At 33.9% G+C, this 22,619-nt stretch overlaps 2 protein-coding genes across 8 annotated transcripts; one reads left to right on the forward strand and one right to left on the reverse strand.

The window, feature by feature from the left end:
- Positions 1–1,225: 1,225 nt before the first annotated feature.
- LOC141716807 (uncharacterized) lies at positions 1,226–4,120 on the forward strand. The gene is made up of 4 exons (XM_074518987.1): positions 1,226–2,218; positions 2,416–2,823; positions 3,441–3,667; positions 3,755–4,120. Exons 1-4 carry the CDS (start codon positions 1,465–1,467, stop codon positions 4,019–4,021), a joined length of 1,656 nt encoding a protein of 551 aa, XP_074375088.1. The 5' UTR covers positions 1,226–1,464; the 3' UTR covers positions 4,022–4,120.
- A 6,757-nt stretch (positions 4,121–10,877) lies between these two features.
- On the reverse strand, positions 10,878–17,335 carry LOC141718211 (defective in cullin neddylation protein AAR3). Of its 7 annotated transcripts, none has more exons than XM_074520588.1 (10): positions 17,029–17,335; positions 15,966–16,089; positions 15,055–15,106; positions 14,732–14,807; positions 14,528–14,610; positions 13,682–13,778; positions 13,161–13,206; positions 11,873–11,941; positions 11,565–11,629; positions 10,878–11,494 (listed from the first exon to the last, which is right to left on the reverse strand). In XM_074520588.1, exons 1-10 carry the CDS (start codon positions 17,084–17,086, stop codon positions 11,157–11,159), a joined length of 1,008 nt encoding a protein of 335 aa, XP_074376689.1. In that variant the 5' UTR covers positions 17,087–17,335; the 3' UTR covers positions 10,878–11,156. The 7 variants fall into 7 exon arrangements, with proteins under 7 accessions (XP_074376689.1, XP_074376688.1, XP_074376687.1 ...); XM_074520587.1 differs by having other exon boundaries at positions 10,878–11,491; positions 13,652–13,778; XM_074520586.1 differs by having other exon boundaries at positions 13,652–13,778.
- Positions 17,336–22,619: the final 5,284 nt, after the last annotated feature.

The raw sequence follows: 22,619 nt of genomic DNA on the forward strand, positions 1-22,619 counted from the left end.
GTTATTTTAGTACCAAAAATCAGTTTTTGGTGTTATTTATATTATCTATATTATAGTATAATAACCAGAATGTGGTATAATTTGTAATTTGGTTAACCCCTCATTTTGGTTATCCTTTTACATCTTAATCGTCAAATCTTCTCCATCAAATAATCCGAGCCGTTAGATTCAATAACTAAAAAAATACACTTTATACGTTTCCATCACGACCGTCGGATCTTCTTCATCAAATAAACAGAGTCGTTAGATTCAAATATTAAAAAAAATATATAGTTCACAAGTTCTCATGTTCGAATCTCATCAACAACAAATATTTATGTTATTATTTATAAAGATACATATAAGTTTTCAGGTTCGAATCTTACTAAAAATAAACATTTACACTATGATTTATGAATAAGATATCATCGATCATATACTATTTATACTATTTAAATTTAACTTGAAATTATACACAATAAAATTATAATTATATAATCATTATTTAGTATTTAATTATTTATATATAATTTTAATTATATAAAATAAAAATAAAAATATATAATTATTAACTAAGACCGTGCATCGCATGGGTTTTAAACTAGTATTTATAATAATGATTATTGTCATTTTGCAACTATTATTAGACTTACTCTTGAGTGCGGAATAAAATTATTTAATTTGAAAATTGTGAATAGCAACATAAAATATTCAATGTTGTAGTGTAAATTAACAAAAAGAAAAAGGAAATATTGCAGTGTACAAGAGGTGTGAACAGGATTAGGAACCAGACAGGAGAATGCATGCATTGACTTGACGATGATTCGAGATTATAAAATAATCTGACTATGCATTACGTTGTCAAGAAGATAACGTTAACCACTAACAGATGACTCTGTTCTAAAAGTTAGTTTTTTTTGACAAAAATTAGCATAAACGTGATCAAATAAATTTTTAAAAATTAGTGTTTGATAATTAATTTTTTAAAATAACATTTTATTTCTAAAAATTTAATTTTGAAAAATTAAATTCGTGTATAAAAAAATTAATTGAAACATTTTTTTTAAAAACAGTTTACTCAATTCAATAATAAGGTATTTTAATTGGTTACTGGTTAATTGTCAAACATCACAGTTCACAGGTATGTCTATGATTAATTAAATACCCAAACAAATTTATGAGTTCATACTTTAGGGGATGTTGCATTTGTTTAAGCAGCCCTCTTATCCAGTCTCTATATAGGTTTATATTAGACTATATGTATAGTGGTGAATTGCTTGAATAAAATAGCAATTTGCAGTGTTGTGAAGATAATTAATATTTAGTTATAAATTATGGATAGTTGATTTGTAATATTGTGATATTGTGTGACTAAATGTCAGTTATAAATTATGGATAGTTGATTTGTATATTGTGATAGTGTGTGTCTAAATGGCATATGTTGAGCTACCTTATATATGTTGTCTTCCTTGAGTTAGTTTGAGAATGGGTTTGCTAGGATCCTGTTGGTTTATTATCGAAAATATCCTCTTTCCAAATGGATCACTCAGGTGGTTCTGCTTGGGTTTTCATATCCATCCTTTTTTCCTCTTCTTTTGTCGGATTTACCTGTTCATAACATGGCTGCATGTATGGCTTCTCTGCATTTTTGCTTTTACCTCCAGAGTTGCTTGTTTTCTCCTCAGTCTCGTCTTCAGAAGATTGCTTCGAAGTTGTCTTGTGTTTAAAAATTCATTCACTAAATTCACCAGTAGTACTACTGCTACTAGTACTGATGATGATTTTCCTGTAAATGATAAAGTGGTGTATGAAGTCCCAGAAATCCAGCATACTCAGATTAAATTGTTTAGATATGATCGGAGTAAAATACGTGTAGATGAGCATCAAAAGATCATCTTTGAGGAGTTAAATGATTATAAGGTTAGTTCAGTTTCTGTTATTGATCATGAACTTGAGAAAGAACCAAATTGTGAGGAAGATCCTAGTATAGTTACTTCATCAAGCTGCATCTCAATATCCAATGATAACTTGAGTATGGACGTTGTGTCGATATCTGCTAGTTGGGTGGATGATGATAAGGAATTTCCATTACTTTGTGCCTCAAAATCAACTGTTACGGAACAAGAACTGATTATAAGCCATCAAGAAGCAGAGGAAGAAGTAGACTTGTTCTACAAGAACTATGCTGATAGGATGAGATGGTTCGATGTTCTCAGTCACGACAGAACTTGTGGGATAAGTAAGTATTCAAATTTATCAAAACTTTGTATGCAATTGAAAGTGTGATTTTTATTTTAAGTCTGTCACCTAAAATAGTAGAGCTAGTAGAAAGGTTGGGCATCCGTAAGTCATAGCTTAGTCCTAAACATTTATTATACATCTCATTGTTTATGTATATTGTGATCATGAGATAACTGTATGTGCATGTATGCACAGAAGCAATCTTGAACCAGCAACATTTTGTTGGCCATGGCTTGTCAGTCGACCAGAGCATAGTGCCAATGAACTTCTCAGAATTCCAACACAGCGATCCTTATAATGATGATAATGGGGTTAGAAAGAGGCTACTAAGAAGTTTGGAAAGTGACCTAGAAATGGTCTATGTTGCACAAACATGCTTGTCCTGGGAGGCACTCCATCATCAATACCGCAAGGTTAAAGCCCTTGTTGCATCATCCAGTAATGGCGGTTTTTATGATAAAATTGCAGAGAGATTCCAAAAGTTTCAGATACTTGTCGAGAGATTCATGGAGAATGAAAGGGTTGGTAAGGGAAAAAGGTATTGGACTTATATCCAAAGGAGGTCTTCCATCAAGAGTCTTCTCCAAGTACCTGCAGTGTCTGGTACTCATTTTCCTATTTTTTATGCTTATAAATATAATTTAACTATTTAAGCCAATCTGGCTATAAAAAGAAACTAACAAAATCAAGAGTGAAGCAGAAGATTATTAATTTAATCAGTAGTTATCCAATTCCAACTAATTCAAATTATGCAGTTAAATACACATATTGTTGTTGTCATGTTGCCTAAACATGCTTGAATAAGATATTATATCCATTTTGTACAGTGATGTAAGCTTTTAAAAATATAAATGGAAGAACTTTCTCCCCAGTTGCCATTGTCATTCTTGTAAAGAAATGCAGCACTACATTGACATCTTAACATGTCTTGGGATTCTTGTTTTTACCTTCATTAGTTTAGTTTAGTTTTCTCTAGTTTCCATATATTGTGCTAGACTCCAATGAAAAATATAATTGAAATAAGAACCTAGATATCAACTGTTCTGCACTTTCTTTTTTAATTTACCTACGTATTGTTTAGCACTTCAACGCACTTTGTGTTTAAATTATGAGCATTCAGTTGTCAGAGTTCTCCAGTTCTCATTTGAACTTTATTCCATATATAAGTTACTTCTTTATGTAGAACATTGATTTATTTTTTGATGTTGTAAATTTGGAAGGCTATGTGGAGGAGACAGACGAAAACACGGGAGACTTGATGGAGGCCACAGTTGTGTTAAAGGCAATAGAGAATTCCATAGATGCTTTCTGCTTATTTGTTAAAACAGAAGAAATGGATTCCCAGAAAACTTGGTGGAGAACCAGGATTGTAAAAGGGACTTTTCAACCACTGGAAGATCCTAGAGACTTCAACCTTCTATGTGACATTACTAATTCAATACAAAAGGTAACCAAATTAATGTCAACCAATAAAATGTTTTCTTATATTTAATTATAACCTGGAAAATAATGCATCTACCTATTTGTTCTGAAGAAAAAGCTATGGATAAAAGAGTTGAAAGGGATGAAAACATGGTACAAGTTAAAAGGATCAAGGGTGCACAAAGACTGTGAAGATGAAAAGAAAGAGATGATGTTCATGACAACAGAAGTAAAAATGGTGACAAGGGTGCTCAAGATGAGTATGGTATCAACATCTCAACTCAAATGGTGTAAGCAAAAGCTTGATAGCATTGACTTCATACAGAGGAAGCTTGTGAGGACATCTCTTCTTAATTGTCCCTTGTTTCCATCTTCCTAATTTTATAATATTTGTAGATATGTATATATATTTTTATCTATTAAGAAAATTACATGTGATCTCCTTGATGTAATCTCCAACAAATCAAGGATGTTTCCTACAAGCATGCATGTACTTAATTAAATAAACATTTTGTAATTATAAAAGTTCTGTTTAAAATATTAATATCTTACTCTTTCACCTCTTAATATTACTGAGATGGATTGAAAGAACAACAATATTTCATGTTAGTCGGATGTTATCTTATTTAATCAAATTCAGGTTAATTAAATACTGGTGAGTGGTACATTTGACCTATGTCTCGTCTATTGACGTGTTATAAGCCTGGTCTCGTCTATTGACGTGTTTATCATATTTCCTTCTAGTTTTAATCATAGACCAGATCCTATATCATATCTTTTTGTTTTTGGTTAGATCCTTTCTGATATTTTGGTTAAGCATTACATGGCTAGTTCATCCAGACAAACTATTGAGGAGGGGTATGCGAAGCTGTCAATAAATGATGATGACGATGAAGGATTGATTTTGGAGGACAGTAATGAGGTCCTACAAGAACCGAACTTAAATTTCTGTCTGGTGGGAAGTTTTGTAACAGGAAGAAAGGTCAATTCCGTGGCCATGCAGGATACTCTTTCGTCTGTTTGGAGACCAGTAAAAGGGGTATTTATGGAGGAGACAAATGTACCCAATCTGTTCTTATTTAGGTTCTTCCATGAACTTGATTTGCAGAGAGTTTTGGAGGATGGTCCTTGGACGTTCAACAATCAAGCTCTTATGGTGAGACGACTAGAGTTAGGAGAACAATTGTCTGAGATTTCATTGAATGAGTTATACATGTGGGTACAGATATATGACCTTCCGGTTGGTTTCAATTCGGAGTTTATATTAAAGTCTGTTGGCAATTACATTGGAAGGTTTTTAAAGTCAGATACAAAGAATTTTCAGAGCATATGGAGGCAATTTTTACGTATCAAGGTGGCCCTAAATGTTCACAAGCCATTAAAAAGTCAAATGCGAATCAAGAAACAAGGGGGAGATTGGATGTGGGTGAAATTTAAATATGAAAGACTTCCATCGTTTTGTTTTTTCTGCGGAATTATTGGTCACTCTGAGAAATTCTGTGAGAAGTTTTTTGATGACATAGGTAGCTCTGAAAACAGGAGATATGATGCATCTATTAGAGCTCCCATGAGGAACCAAGCAACTGCAGGCAAGAACCAGTGGCTTAGAAATGCTGAGGGTGGCAAACTGGGGCGGAACATGGCAGAGGAGGGTGGAGAGGAAGATCCCACAAAATTAGGGAATACAGGTAAGGTGAGAGAAACAGGTCGCAAAAAATCAGCTAGTTTGTTGGAGGAAAAGGTGGTAGAAAATGCGATAGTGATTAGAGAGAATCATGGGATAACAACACAGCAAAATAATATTATCCAAAATTTGTTACCACCAAATCTGGGAAATAAATCTTTGGATAGTATAGCGGAACGGAATGAATTAATTATTGCTGATCCTAATAAAAAACGCAGAATGGACACAAAATTTGGGCCAGAGACAACAGACAGCCCAGATTTAGAAATGGAGTCAAGCCCACAGGAAAATGAAAGTTCGAACCAAAAAAACTTGCTTTTGGCGGGTGCTGCATTGCAGGCCCGCCACTCCTCATGAGTACTGTAAGCTGGAACTGCCAAGGTATGGGGTCACCTTGGAAATTACAGTTCCTCCAAGACGTTATTCGTCAAGAAAGACCCGTAGTTGTATTTTTGTGTGAGACGTTAAGTAATAAAGAAAAAATGGAATGGGTGAGAACTCGGTTGAAATTTCAGGGAATGTTAGTCGTGGAAGCACAAGGTAGAAGTGGTGGTCTAGCAATGCTTTGGAGAGAATCAGACCAAGTTAGACTGCGAAGCTTGTCTCAAAATCATATTGATGTGGAAGTTCATTTAGATGGAAGACAACCTTGGAGATTGACGGGGTTCTATGGTGAGCCTAATAGGAACTTGCGAAGTAGAACATGGGATCTGTTACGTAATTTAGCAAGGGACTCCAACTTACCTTGGGTTGTCATTGGTGATTTAAATAATATAGCAGCTCAATCTGAGAAGAGAGGTGGGGCAGCATATCCGCAGGGTTTAATTGATGGTTTCAATAAAGTTCTTGAGGACACAGACCTGAGAGATTTGGGATTATACGGTCACCAATTTACTTGGGAACGTGGTCGAGACACTGAAGCATGGATGGAGATAAAGTTGGATAGGGCATTAGCAAGTACTGAGTGGAGTAATTTATTTCCATTGGCGAAACTTTACAACTTGGAGGGCTCTCCCTCGGACCATAGTCCAATTTTTTTGGAGCCTAAAGCTTATCAGCTGCTACGGAGAGAACGAAAATTCAAGTTCGAGAATGCTTGGTTGTTGGAACCTTTGTGCTTGCAGATTATTCGGGATAATTGGCAAGATGACTGTGGCCAAGACATAATGCAGAAAATTTTGCAGTGCAGTGAAAGTTTAGAGGTCTGGGGTAAAGAAATTACTGGATGCTTTAACAGACGAATTAAAGAATGCAAAATTAAGCTGAAGGCATTTCGAAATGCTAGAGATGAGAATGCTTTAAAGCAATATAAGGAAGCAAAGCATGAGCTGTTCCTAGTACTTGATCAAAAGGAAGTGTTCTGGCGTCAGAGATCAAAACAACTGTGGCTTCAAGTAGGAGACAAGAATACAAAGTACTTCCATGCTTCTTGCAATGTGAGAAGAAGTACAAATGCAATAGTGAAATTAAAAGATGAGGGTGGTTCCTGGCTAGATTGGCAGAATGGCCTCAGTCAGTTTATCACAACATATTATCAAAGGCTTTTTACGGCAACTCACACAAATAATGATGAAATCATGGAATGCATTGCACAAAAGGTGAATCAGGAACATAATTCGGATCTGCTAAGGGAAATAACGGAGGAAGAGGTGAAAAATGCTATTTTTCAGATGAATCCGGATAAGGCCCCAGGCCCCGATGGTATGACACCGGCTTTTTTCCAAAAGAGTTGGGGAATCGTGGGAAAAGATATTGTTGATCTGGTTAGAGAATTTTTTGCTACTGGAGAAATTTTGCAAGGACTCAATGATACAAATCTGGTGTTAATCCCGAAAAAGAAAAATCCAACGATGGTGAGTGAATTAAGACCTATAGCCCTTTGTAATGTTTTGATGAAAATAATCACAAAAGTAATGGCTAATAGAATGAAAGATATGCTAGAAGTGGTTGTCTCGGATACTCAAAGTTCTTTCATACCGGGTCGTTTAATTTCGGATAATGTGATGGTATCTTATGAAGTTATGCATTATCTTAAAAGGAAAAAAGCGGGGAAAGATGGTTTTATGGCTCTAAAGCTTGATATGAGCAAAGCTTACGATCGTATTGAGTGGAATTTTTTGAGGGCAATATTGTGCAAAATGGGTTTTTCAGAGTGGTGGGTTCATTTGGTTCTGAAGTGTGTGACTACAGTGTTTTATTCTATTATTCATGGAGAGCATGTGATGGGGCCAATTATTCCTACCAGAGGGATTCGCCAAGGCGATCCCCTTTCTCCGTACTTATTCATCATCTGTGCAGAGGGATTATCAGCAATGATTAAAAATTATGAAAGCAAGCAGTGGTTAACTGGAGTTAAAATCTGTCGAAGAGCACCTGTGGTATCACATATGTTTTTCGCAGATGACAGCTACATTTATTGTAAAGCGAACATGACGGAGGCTGCTAAGGTACTGCAACTTTTAGACATATATGAAAAAGCGTCGGGCCAGCAAGTCAACAAGAGTAAGTCTTCTGTCTTCTTTAGTTCGAATATTATCCAGTATAATCGTCAAAATATCTGTCAGTTACTTCAGATGGGAGAGGCGGATAATAATTGTAAATATTTGGGGCTGCCATGTATTGTGGGAAAAAACAAGACAGCAATTTTGGGGTATTTAAAAGAAAAAGTGCGAGCAAGAATCCGGAGTTGGGATGGGAAATGTATTGGCAAATCAGGAAAAGAAGTGCTGATAAAGTCAGTAGTACAAGTGTTGCCAGTTTACGCCATGAATGTCTTCTTACTGCCATTTGATATTAATAAGGAAATAGAGAGATGTTTATCCAAATTTTGGTGGCAAACAAATCAAGCAAGTGACTCGTATATCAGCTGGATGTCGTGGGATCGAATAGCGAGACACAAAAATGCAGGTGGGCTGGGATTTAGCAATTTCAGGGATTTTAATCTCGCCATGCTAGGCAAACAGGGATGGAGGTTCATAACCAACCCAGACAGTCTCACATCAAGGTTATATAAGGCAAAATATTTTCCTGATAATGAGTTTTTGAGTGCAAACCTGGGGCACAGCCCAAGTTTCATATGGAGGAGCATTATAGAAGCCAAACAAATTCTTATGGATGGGATCAGATGGAGGATAGGTGATGGGAAAAGTATTAACATTATGAATCAGCCGTGGTTACTGGATGAGAGCAATCCTTATGTCACCACAATGTCTCCTGTGATTGAAGACAAGAGAGTTTCAGGTCTATTTTACACAGACAGGAAAGAATGGGACATAGATGTTATACGGGATGTCTTTAACGAAAGGGGCCAGAGAAGCATATTAAATATCCAACTGGGTGATTCCAATGGGGAGGATATGAGGTACTGGAAATGGGAGAATTCGGGCCTGTACACAGTTAAAAGTGCATATAAAAGGCTTCAAGTTCAGAATGGAATGTGGCATGAGGATAATCAGTCTACAATGTGGAGAGCCCTTTGGCGTGTAAAAGCTTCACCTAAGGCTTTGAATCTTGTTTGGCGCGCATTATCAAATTGTTTACCCACATTAACAAGTCTTTATTTAAAACATGTTCCAGTGCAGGTGTGGTGTCCAGTCTGTCACGAACAAGAGGAAACTATAATGCATAGCCTGGTGTCATGTTCGATGGCGAAACAATGTTGGTCGATTTTAAACCTGCAAATTTCAAGCAATCAACATACAGACTTTAGAGTATGGATGGAAGAAGTGTTGCATACAGGATCAGAAAAACATCGTGCGGAAGCTGTAACACTTTGTTGGGCCATATGGAGAGCTAGGAATGATTTGGTATGGAAACAAAAATCTTCAACAGTCAACAGAATTGTAGCAACAGCAAAGCAAAGCCTTACACAATGAAAATTAGCTCAGAATAGGTTTTTTTCTACTCCTCTCCAACCACATCATAAGGGAGATGGAGCTTCTTTCTGGGTAAAGCCCCAACCAAACACAGTTAAGGTTTCAGTTGATGCTGCCGTTTTCGAAGACAGAGAAGAGATTGGTTTTGGCATAGTTGCAAGGGATTCGGAGGGAGCTCTCATTGAAGCAAAAGCAGTAGTTCATACAGAGTTGACAGATCCTGGTTTAGCAGAAGCCATGGGAGTGAAAGAGGCTTTGAGCTGGATTGAGCAAATGAAGTGGCCGAGTGTTATTTTGGAGTCGGATTGTCTGAGTGTGGTTCAGGCAATCAGAAGCAATGCTCCGATGAGGTCTCGCTATGGCATAATTATTTTGGAATGCCGGAATATTATGTGTCGTCTAAACAATGTGGAATTGTTATTTGTGAAACGGTCTGCAAATATGGTGGCCCATCAGATTGCTAGGGAATCATATTTATTATCAGGTCGTAGACTGAATAGGTGGTCTGTGCCTATCAGTGTTAAAGAATGTATTGAGAAGGATTTGTTAAGTTAATAAAATCTCCAGCATTACGTCAAAAAAAAAAAAAATACTGGTGAGTGACAATGACATACTTGATTTGACTGAGTTTTCCTTCTATTATTTACTGTATTATTTGTAAGTGGGAAAAACAGGTAAATATACTTACAATTCTTTGCAAGTACAAGAATTTCATATGATAGCAAGTTATAAACTCTATTAATGGACTACTGAAATTTGTATTTACAAAATTTCATATAAATTTTGAATCATTATTTCAAATTCTCGTATTTGTATTTATGTTTGAAGGTCTTAAATTTCAAAAAAAATCCAAATTCAAATTATTTTACTAAGGCTTAATTATAATTTAAATCTTGAAGTATGATATTATGGACCTGTTTGGCCGAACAAAATAAGCAACTTATTTGTTAATAAGCTCGTAGATACTTATCGATGAGTGTTTGTCAACCCAACTTATAAGTTAAATTTACAACTTGTAAGCTCATAAGTTAAATGTTAGCAACAATGTGTTTTTTCTCAACTTATTTTAATTTTTTTTGTTTTTTATTAACTTCTATTTCAAAATTTATGTTTTTACATGTCTTTCTAATTAAAAATTTACGAATTAAGATAACTGTATCTAAAATTTATTTATTTTAGCTCAGTTAGGTAAAAAAATTCTGACATTTAATCAAACATTTTTTTAACTTATAAGTATACATCTACTTATCACTTATAAGTCGCTTATTCATTTTGAGTAATAAGTTACTTATTTTAAAATTTCTCAAACTGACACTATATACACATAAGTACTTAAAATAAAAAGTCATACACATTCTAAACAGAAAATTATTTTTTTCCTCCAAAATTGTAAGCTCACTTTCCGCCAACATATTAACCCCTCTACTAAATTACATAATATGTATACGTCTAATTTATTTTCCAAAATTTCCCTTACCCGACATTTAATGTTGCAATGAGGGGTAAGGGGTGGATGTGCATAACTTTATTCTTCGAGGCTTTATGTGTACAAAACATCATTCTTATGATTTTTCAGCCTCAATATATAATAAAGCCTTTTAGTAATCCAGACATGTTATTTGGTTAAATCCAAAATTTTAAATAAAATTTAAGTTCCCGAACAGGCACTAAACAAATTTCAAGAATCATTTCAAGTCCAATTCCCTTGCAAATGTAAGCTAAATCATGCCCATCCAATTGGAGACTATTTGATAAGAATCAAGTAGTACTCGCAAAGAGGTCTCCTGTTTTCAAATTATTTTTTTGTTTTAATTCAGGATATCCTCAAATAATTTACACTAACAAACAAAACCACACTTCAACTCGCTGTAGAAAATCCATTTTGATAATTTATATATGGGAACACCTAATCCAAGTCCACTCGTATCCCTGGACACTATGGAAAACGTCGCTACTCATGAAACTCTTCTTTCCCGACCAAACGGTTCCCGACCAAACGGCACACGAGACTGGGTGGAGAAGAGCCCTGCAAAACCCTTGGCAAGACAGCCTTCAACAGCACATGGAGATTTGGAGCCCCGCAGCGAACTAGGACTTTGTTTAATGCTGCTTTCCATGAATTCATCTGCGTTAGAAAGCTGCACATTATCTGCTGGGCTCCACATTTTGTCGCCAATGTTAATATGCCTTCTCTTGCAGATATCTGAACTTGCAAAATTGTTATCAACTTCCATTTCTTGCTGGTTAAAGTAATCCGTTTTCCTCTTTAAACCAGGAAAGCTTTTCAGACCTGCTTAAAAATCAATATATAATAAGCCTATAGATATTTATAAATGAATTCGCTATATTAACAAAACACTCACTTGGTTGGGCTTCGAAATCGCCACAGCTACAGTTAAAATTTGGGATATTGTTTGATCCCTTCAACCTGCACCATACAAAATTAAATATGAAGCCAATTCGTGATATGGAGTGTAATAAAGTTCAAAAGAATTTAAGGAACGAATGCCATAGCAGCTGACATTTTATATATATATATATATTATATATATATATATATCCAAGGGATCTCGCTGCAATTTAGAAGATTTCCCAATGTTTAGGTCTAGTTAGGAGATATTTGGTAACTCGAACCCGCATGAAATTAGTTTGTCAACGAGAAAGTCTCTACCGTGAAGAGTGGAACACGTCAACCTTGCGGAAGTCTATCTTTCCATTGTTGATGCTCACTGGAGATGAACTATTTGGTTCACAGGTAGCTTTGTTAATAAAGATACTTTAGAAGTCAAAAAAAGCTTCAACTTAAATCAAGCTACAAATATCTCCAAAAGATTCGAAGGTCTGAATATCCTTTTCTCTTTCCTTTTTTGGACTTAAGAGGGTTTAGGTTTCGGACAAAGTCATGACGTTCTTCACAGACTATTCTTAGACTCTATATCAAAATTCGAAATAAAAAAGAACATCAAAATATAGTTTTCTGGCTACAAACTCAAGTTGAGACAACAGCTCATGTCTATATCAATAGTTTCTGCAAGATACAAACAGTCCGGCTATGCTTTTCTTGCAGCAACAAGAGATATTTCTAATTACCAAGCTTATTAATTATTAGAGTTATTTGCAAAATGCATCCCCGTGGTTTGGCCCAAATGCATTTTTTACCTATACTTTACATAACTACACTTTACTATTTTCGGCGCGACAAATTGCACCATTTCCGTTAATTTTGTTAAAATTTTCAGGGGTATTTTAGTAAATTAAAATATTAAATTATTTTTAGATCTTTATTTAAGGTTTTTGATTCCCTAAACGATACATTCTGAAAAAATTTAAAGAACGAAAATTGTAGAGAATGAAAAGATCTTCTCGAAATAAAAAGGTTCAAAATTGAAATATTCTTTTTCCAATTCTTTTTAATAAATTCATTAAGTATAGATTTTATTTAATTTTAGCTTCGTAAAATTTTTGATAATTTTTTTTTTGCTAAGTTTTTTGATAATTTTGAATGTTATTGTTTTGAAAAGATTTTTTTGTTCTCTACAACTTCCGTTTTTTAAATTTTTTTGAAAAGTATCATTTAGAAGGTCAAAAAGCTTAAATAATGATCTAATTATAATTAAATATTTTAATTTCCTAAAATACCCCTTAGAATTTTAACAAATTTAACGAAAAGGGTACAATTTGTCGCGCCGAAAATAGTAAGGGGATGCAAAGTGCAGTTATATGAAGTATAGGTAAAAAATGCATTTGGGCCAAACCACAAGGATGCATTTTGCAAATAACTTTAATTATTACTATTATAACTTAGATAATGTAGGGAGATCGAAATCAAGTCACATAAGAGTGGATTAATAATGAACATTTGGAGATAACAAAGAATGGAATAAAGTCACACAAGGAGTGGAATAACGACGAACTAAAGATATTTTGTTAGTGCCATTAATCAGAGCTACAGATAATACCTGTACATATGCTCAACAAACTCGTCAATTAATACAGGCCAAGCTCCTGCAAGAAAATATTAGATGAAAAGATTAATTTTCAATTGCAACGTGGGAAACTTGTATATCATTCTAACAGTACAATGAGGGACATAAGTGATATCGACAACTTATTTATGAACTATTGATATACAGTCTACAGATTAGTATCTCACTATATGAAACTTCACAGTATGCATGTAATTCTAAACGAAGAAAAATCTAAACAATTTTACCACTACAGTTGTTGTCAGAGTTAATACAGCAATGCCCCCCCCCCAAAAAAAATTCAAAAATTAGCAATGGCTTTAAATTCAAAACACAGGAGATGTTAGTTATATTAACTTTTTATAGTTTGTTAGTCATGGATTATACTCATGGCATCTACAAGAGTGACTGATAAACCTCACTAAGCAATGACTTCGCATCTTAAATGTGGACAGTAAACTGTAAAAGTTTTTTGCATGCCTAACCTAAGTGTAGCTTAAAGGCCACGCAAGTACCTTCAGGATCATATCCTCCAAGATTTTCATGTACACATCGGCTAAAAGATAATACTTGCCGCCAGGTATCCTCCGAGATGTTGTGACGCTGATTTTTCTTGAAAGTGGAAACAAATACATTACTTTTGAGGACATACAAATAGAAGAAATATAAGAAAACAGTAATACTTTAATTTATGGTTATATTGCCTTGCATTTTATCACTAGACCATAAACCCACATAAATAGTCAAGCAAATTAGAATCAGAGTCATTCAGTCATTTTAAAGCACAGCCGATACGGTTAAAGATATTCACGAAACAAAAATCTCATGACATGTATAAAACAACCTATTTAATTTAACTTAAAAAACAAAAAAATTAACTTATAGTATAAGGATACTGGAAATTTTGAATAATAGAATATTCCTGCCGAAGTTCACTACAGTTCATGTACATCTTCCAATATGCATATTGGCAAGTAGCGCCTAATATGCTTTAATTAGGAAGACCGGCAAAAACTAAAATAATAATGTTATGTCACCCAAAGCAACCTTGGTCACTAAAAGCAAAACAGCAAATATGGTGATAAACAATTGGTCCAAGGTGAAGGAGCTAGTGGTCCAAAATTTACATGTCTCAGCTATGAGCTATGTACAGCTTCAGATTCGAATGCCAACAAGGGTTGATGCAGTGGTTGAGCACTTTCCCCCTTGCGAAAGGTCAGGAGTTAGACTCCTGGTGTGTGCATGTGTAATTAGCAAAAAAAAAGATTCAAATTCAAGCAATTTTAGGTTTGTTTAGAATTTATGAATAATTTCAAACACATAAAAAACAATCATTTGATAGCAGCTTTACTGATTAGTACCTCAACAAAGTTACACCATTCGTTAAGTAGTCGAAATCTTCCAGCTAGGACCAATCTCCAAGCCGTAACTGCCCTGCTTACAGCTGAAATTTTTAAGGAGCACGGGAATATAAGTGATTCATATGCCAAAGATGATGTAAAAGAAAGTAGAATAAAACACTAAACTTTAATGTAATCGAAGTAAAGTTATCAAGACAGCCTTACTGATACTCTTTTGACCATTTTCCCGGCAAATGAAGAACACAAAACCATAGAACCGTGAGAATTCCGAATAGTCCACCTACAAAAACATATGCAACTCTTTACAAAAACAGAAATAATAAACCAAAAACTGATCCCTTATACAAGCGTCACACGTCCCTAATCCAATTGGGACCTGAATGGTGTCACTTGATAGCTTCCATGTATGGAGGAAGAAAATATGAAAACAGCTAATTTAGATTTTATATGCTTATAAATTATAAGACAACTACCATTACAGAATTAATTTTTTCAAGATTCTGAAACTGACATGTATAACAGCATACCGTCAAGTCAAGCCTAGTCATGAGTTTGAAAAGCTCGTCAATTATAGACATCCTGTTGCAGATAAATAAAACAGTTAAAGCACATCGTGTAAAAACTATAATTAATTGTAAAACCACAATATATGTGGGATGAAATAGAATAGAAAAACCGATTCAATTCAAAAAACTGTGATTAAGGATCACATATTAATCTTTACTAAGCAACACAATTTAAGAAGCTGAATTAGGTAACATTAACAAACACTAACAAAAGCCTAGTAGATATTGTCGAGGGTTCGAGACTCAGTGGAGGCAAATGTGTGTGTAAGTTTATAAATTTCTTGTAATTGACCTTACCCACAAAAAATCTAATAATGAATATTATTATCTAATTTGTTTCTGAAAGTGACAAAGTAAAGAACATGTATTAGCTGCATATAGATTATTTATCAGTGATATCAGTTCCTTTTTAATTAATTGGCAAGGAGCTTAAATATTAGTCCTATTAATAATTTTATTAGTATTTAAAAGGAAGAAAAGGCTATTTGGAAAACACTGCTTAAGTGCAAGTTAAACACGGTATTCTTTTTGGAGGCAAAACCGTGACAGATGAATATCTAACAAAGTACTTTCCCTTCATACTGCTAATGTATGGGACACTTTTATTAGCTTTAGCAAGAACATAACGATATAGCATAGTGTCATTTAGTTATTTATTTATGTGTGAACATGAAAGAGAGGTGTCAGATTCGGTAATTAGTGAGCTAACATGCTTCAGAAGACTGTCTAAGCCCTAAAAATGCACACCAACCTACACATGCCCTGTGGCACCATGTAAATTTTGGACATAGTAAAAGAATATAATTGTTTTTTCTGTTCTTCGACATAAAGCATCAATTCATCAACAAAAAATCTTAAATGGAATCGCATACCTTGGATGCAATTGTGACTCTACTGAGTTTAAAAGCTGAGCCAATGCCAGCTTTGAGTATTCAATTTTTTGCGATTCATCATTCCATATATAATCATCCTTTTCAGACGCTCCTGCTTTTATATCTGCCAGATGAGGTCAAAAAACCAAGAATTAACAAGGTCTTCTCACATGGAACAGAAGATAAAGTATGTCACTTAGATACAGAAACTAATTTGTAACCAAGAGAATGACACATACTACACCGCAGTAATCAATAGAAACTTCTATATTTTGCATTTATTAATTTAATTGATCAATCAGGAACGAGTATTGCTATTAGATTCTTCCTAATTCCTATCATCAAAAGGCCAAAACACAAGTAGAACAATGTAGTATGCAAATACTGTAGATAATTTTTTAGAATTACACAATATTGATGCAAGAATCTCACGAATGATTGCAAGACCAAATTATTTTCCTGCTTAAAATATAAATAGATCAATAAATATGCAATAGCTGTAAACCATCGACATAATAATACCCTGGGTGGTTTGGTCACTTGCATTAACACATCTTGCAAACACATTAAACCACACCCATTACATTATTTATAAACTATAACCCAAAAATCTATCAGTCCTAATTCATTAACGACTCTAAATTTTATTTACATGGGCTAAACAATGACTAGTTTGATTTCCCCTCAAGACGAATCCTTCTAACTCCCGAAAAGTACATTTCTAAAAACTACATTTCATCTAAATTACTCCCAGAAACCACTCTTATTTTAACCACACTACCAATTGTTAAAAGCCAAGACTAAACTCGCTTATTATATCTTACAATCCGAAGACGTAAATTCAAACAAAAATTACTCGAAAAAGAAACACACTCTACAATGCAAACCCATTCTCATTCCTACTTGAACATCAAATCTAAATTCCAATACAATCATCCCAAAAACATTCAATCTCTATCATCAAATTCATACAATTACTTGAAATAAAAAAAAACCCGAACATAAAATCATCAAGAATTAAAACAACAATTAACAGATTAGAAACATGAAAGCATCAAATTACCGCAAAATCGCCTGTAAATCATAAAGATATCGAATTGATTGGAACGCAACACATCCATTGTTGAATAATTAACAAAGCCAGGGGTTTAATTGTAAAGGGGTGAAATTGGGTTTTGGGGTTCGTTAGAAACGAAACCCTAAAACCAAGCTCAATAATTAAAAAACGAAGCCAATAAATAATTGTTGATGTTTCTAAATATGCCAAGAAATTAAAAGCTTTATTTTTTAATACTAATGACGATGTTGGTCTCATATGAGTGGAAGGTGAGGTGTTTACGGAGAAGTTTGTAGTGTGCTTTACGCTTGTGTATGCTTCTCCGAGTATTTTCTTTTAGATATATATATATATATATTATAGTAAAGTTCTATGGAGTCCACCTTTAATTGGAGTTCTCGGAGTCCATATATGTTCTGCAAGTAAAATATAGCTTAAAATATTGCAAAACATATTATTTTTCGACAAACATCACTATTCTATCAAAAATCTTGTAGATTGCATACATTTTACAAGCAGAACATTGCAAAAATATATATTCTACAAAACATGTTTAGTTTGCAGAACATAAATGTTCATGTTGCAGAACATATTGCTAAACATACATATTGTACCGTAAATATATGAGATTTGCATGATTTTGTTGAAGTTATGCTATTTGTGTAAAATGTTTTGCAAAATAACACGTTTTACAATATATTTTATTTGCAGAACGTAGATGGACTCCGAGGACTCCGATAAAAAGGTGGACTCCATAGAACTCACCCCATATATATATATATATATATATATATATATATATATCCCGCTCCGCTCTGCTCGGCATTAGTAAAAAGAATATTTGGTAGTTAACCATGCAAGTGAATTCGTTAACGAAATTGAAATGTTCAGTTAGATAATATTTTGCGTTGTCGCGGGAGAGAAAATTTAGAAAATATTTCTTCATAATACATATTAGAAGCATTCTAGTAGTGCATTTTAAAGTACAAAAATTGCACTTATTTTCGCAAATATTTCAATTGTTATCCATATATGCTTTACTTGTTTTTTTGACACAACTGGTGTTTGAAAATTGAGTTCAGACAGTCCATCCAAGTGATAAGTTAAACTTGAACTCTGCAAGAAATTGGAAATAATTGACGTGATAAGTTGTTATATAGAATTTGTAACTTTCATAGTCATGGACCATTGTGTTATTAGTAAATGATAGTGATATTTGTTAAGTTAATAGTATGCTCTACCTCTGGGTAGGTTGATGGGTTTGCCGACGGCTGCATGAGTTCATCTGTTGATGTATTTTCCTGCATGTTCATTGTTTCATCATAGAAACCTTTGACAATATCAGTTGCTTGGTAAGACTGAATCTGCCTCTCGATATTCTGTTTTGTGATCATCAATTTTACTGTATAGTCATGATTTTCAATACATTTAAGGAGTAATGGGAAATTATTCTCATTCTTCTCCTGCATGAATGGAAATGCATGGTTAGAGTTAATTCAAACTGGTTTATTAATATTTGATGAGAAATTGGTTGTACCTCAATTTCTAATTCCTCCACCGTCTTGTCGTTCAACATTGATCTCATCTCACGATCGCAGAGTAAAATGTCAATCTTACCGGTGTCATCTGAAGCTTCGGCGTATAAGAAGAACCTTTATATTGGATCATGTCAAACTCGGTATATGATCAATAAGTTGGCTGAAAATAAACTCGTAGCTAATTGTTACCTTTTTTCAGGATATGGCACTTTGCGCATACATGGTACAATTTGAAGATATTGTCAACTAACTCAATTTGACGAAAGCATGAGGTGCATACATAAATAAACCAAGGGGTGAATTCAAGGAGGTGTAAATTTTGGCTTGACAAACAATTTCCTTCTACAATTGCACGAACATATATTACTTTGTGTAAATAGAATACATTTAAAGAAATATAGTATATGTATTCGTTTGTAACCTTGTGGTAAGTTGAATCCAATTTAAGTATGTCCTCCACCTTTAGAATTTGAAGTCTTTCTTTTTTCTAGCTTGAGAAATCATATTTAGCAAAGAGAGGAGTAGTCAACCTGTATGAAATAGTTTAGAAATCAGTTAAAGGTACATAATTAATGTTCTTAATCTATAAATAATGTTCACAATATATAATAATATGAACTTTATCCTTACAACTTCCGCATATTGGAAACACTGTGGTGATCATAGTTTTTGTAGAAAGCGGTGGCAGTGGCAGTAAATATACATGGTGCATCTGCGATTGCAATAAGTTATAAATGATTGTTTAGACATGTCAAATGTGTGAGTAGTAAAGTGCTGTAGGATATTTACCTTCCCATTAACCTATCTTGCAGCTTGCAATAATGATAATTATTGGTAGTTGTAAATCCTTCTTCAGTTTTTTATCCAGTTCTTTTGCGAATGAGTCCCAAAAAGTTACCCTTATGCTACATCTGCATTTCAAAAATCATTGTGAAATATATATTAATTTGAATAAGAAAACAAACCTTAATGAGCAGCTTTGTTGCTATTATACCTTCCATCTGTTATGGAGAATAGCATTTTCACTTGTTTCACTCCTTTGCCATTGATCAGCTCTTCTAAAGGTTGTTCTTTTTCTATCACACCAATGATATCTAAATTTTTTTCAGTGTATAAGCATACTGGAAAAATTCTTATGATGTTAGGATTACATAGTCACGTACCTGTGAGATAGGTATTATCATTTGCCATTGGTCTGAGTTCATCCAAATTGTAGAAGTCGAATGTGTTATATGGAATTAAAGCATCAGTTTCATATATTTTCTCAACTTTGGTGTAGTTTGTGAACATGATTTGTTTCTCACTGTGAATATATTTAAACTTTTCATCACTTTTATAGTTTTTCACAGTGAAGTTGAATATCTTGTAAATATTCCCTACTTCCAAAGTTTTTTCCATGTCATCTTCTTGAGCACCAGGAACAAAAGCATGCAATTTATACTTCTGAAAATTTTGTATAATAAACTTTAAAGTCTTAGTTTCTTAATCAAGTGGAGTAATTATTACATAAAGTTCAAATGTTAAATATAAACGATGTTGTCTAATTTAAATGGAAGTAAAAACATACCTTGTCATCCAGTAGGAGTAAGTTGAATCCCTTGAATAGTTCTCCTTTTCTTGAAACTACCCTCCATATTAGAATCACCCGGACTTTGATCCTCCAATTATAGCTACCAGGTGCAACTTCTTTCAAACTGTGATAAACTTTAGTGGACATATTGCTGAAATGTTAGAGAGACTCTGAAATGGATAGTTTGAGTTGGTGATGTTTACTTAGGCGGATTTGAAGGGAAATTACAATTTCATTTTGAAAGTATGGCTTACTTTATCTTTGATGAGAGTTGATGGGAAGTTTACTTTTGTGGCATTGGTTGTATAAAATAATAGTAGGTGAAGTAGGTTAACCCAATAGTTGTAGTATTAGACGACGCTTTTTTCACTATATTAACCATAACACTGTTACCCATCCCATTACATCTCAGTTTCTACACATTGGACTGATTTAAAATTGGTTTTAAGGTGGTTGGAATTTCACATGTGGTTAATTGCTAGGAGATCGTAATTTGTTGTCAAATAAGCGAACTGGAATACATTAGCCAACTAAATAAAGTGTTAAACAAAAGTAATGGATCAAAGTGCAGAAATGTGAAAGCATTAGTTACAATTCCTTAGCAAAAGGGAGTATTCAAAATACGGAATTGATCAAAGTCCATGAAATGAGCACTCAAAATTCTTGTCAGTTGGCTGTAATATAGGTTATACGAAAGATCTTTTAGCCACGTTTCTTGAACACCTTCTCAGTTTTGAGAGCTTTCATATTTGTCAGGGTTGTGTTCTTCATTTCCAAATCCTTTTCTTTGTCGGTATTCTTGCGTGCCCTAGTCTTCGTACCAGATTTCTTTGTAACCGTAAGCTCGGTTGGGGGTGATTGTTTCAGCAACCTACGTTATAATTTTGTCAACATATCAGCGATGAGTATCATTATACGTGATACTCATTTTAGAGGAGTTCAACATGAAATTGTGGGTAATAAAACTTATACCTTCTCTTTAATTTTGCATGCATCTGGGGTTTCATACTGAACATCCATTTCCAAAGTTGGAGTTGTTTCAATTTCCGGTGAATATATCATGTATCAACTGTGATAATGGTGAATGCATATATAAAAATAAAAATGTTTAAGAGATATTCGTATTTACAGTTTCATTCATGTTCTGGTTGCTCTGAGCGGAGCTGTCATTGGATGGAGAATTTGGTGTTATCATCTTGCCACTTTTAAGAACTTTAATGTCAGTGTAGATGTTGCTTCCTTTCTTCACATTATCTTCCGTAATAGTCAGTGTGACAGTGTATGTTTGCAGCTCAATATCTCTTAGAAGAGAGGGGTAGTTGTTTGGCTAGTCAATGTAATATAAGAGGTTTGAACTAAATTCTTCAGAATGCGAACATGGAAAATTAACAATAATAAAGGGAATTTTACCTAGGTGTCTTCCAAAGCTACTTTGAAAAAAAAATTCCGGTAATTCTGCGAACTTCACGGTCTGGGAAGATGATTGTGATGTTGGCTTTTTTATCAGAGCAAACAGCATGCAGTTGGAACCTATGTCAGGTAATTGTAAGTGCTTGATTATTAATGAAATTGTGGCAAATGTTATTGGTAAGGAATTTTCTTACCTCTTGTCTGGGAATGAAATTCTACGCCTGCAACTTGGACATGTGTACCTATCATTGTCAATGACCAACTCCTCTTCACAATTATTACATACATAAATATACCATGGATGTTTTTTTTCAACATGCCTCACAATGACTTCACACGTGATCTCTCTCTGTATTAGATTAGTGTTGAAATATATTTTGTTGATGGATTACAAAAGAAATATAAGGTACTAATGTTCAAATCATACCCCAATATATTCTTCAGACGCATCTTTAAAAGCTTGAACATAAAAGCAGATGTTGTCATCAACCAAGGGATTAACCTCATCATTCAAGTTATGGTGAAAGAAAGCGACATCTGCCACTCTAAATTAACATAAGAAAAAATATTGCAACTTTAAGTTTCTAAATCATTTTGAATATTTAGACATTTAAGCTATATACATGTTTCAATAACAGCATAACAATGGATTACTTATGGAGCAGGTCGTTCACAACATAATGATTTGGGTTTAAGTAGTATCTTGTTGCCGGATAGTTTGTCAAGTACACTTCGCCTGATAACATGTATTTAAAGTATTATTACAAATTGATGAAATCATGTGAAATTTTAAGAAATGGAGTACCAACCTTGGTATTTGTGGGCTTTGGCACATGTAATAACTATGACATTGTTAGCTTCAGTAAGTGTGGTTAGCTATGCTTCAAATTTCTTAGAAAACTGATCAAAGAATGTTACCTTACGTGTATAGCTGGGGAGAAATATATAAAATTAATTTTGCTGGTATATGTCATAAATTTAATGTATGATCAAACATGTTTTTTACCTGCCATCAGTTATTGAGAAGTTTTTCTGAAATTTATTCTCATTCCTTTCATTGACGTACTCTACTATTTTCT

Source organism: Apium graveolens, chromosome 4, assembly GCF_009905375.1.
Source record: "Apium graveolens cultivar Ventura chromosome 4, ASM990537v1, whole genome shotgun sequence".
In the NCBI taxonomy this organism is placed as follows: domain Eukaryota; kingdom Viridiplantae; phylum Streptophyta; class Magnoliopsida; order Apiales; family Apiaceae; genus Apium; species Apium graveolens.

Coding starts and splice junctions, on each gene's coding strand:
- LOC141716807 (XM_074518987.1), top strand. CDS start 1,465: ATGGGTTTGCTAGGATCCTGTTGGTTTATTATCGAAAATATCCTCTTT. Junction 2,219..2,415: donor CGACAGAACTTGTGGGATAA/GTAAGTATTCAA, acceptor ATGTATGCACAG/AAGCAATCTTGAACCAGCAA. Junction 2,824..3,440: donor CCAAGTACCTGCAGTGTCTG/GTACTCATTTTC, acceptor TAAATTTGGAAG/GCTATGTGGAGGAGACAGAC.
- LOC141718211 (XM_074520586.1), bottom strand. CDS start 17,086: ATGGATGTGTTGCGTTCCAATCAATTCGATATCTTTATGATTTACAGG. Junction 16,090..17,028: donor GATTTACAGGCGATTTTGCG/GTAATTTGATGC, acceptor CTCATCTGGCAG/ATATAAAAGCAGGAGCGTCT. Junction 14,611..14,731: donor AAATGGTCAAAAGAGTATCA/GTAAGGCTGTCT, acceptor TAAAAATTTCAG/CTGTAAGCAGGGCAGTTACG.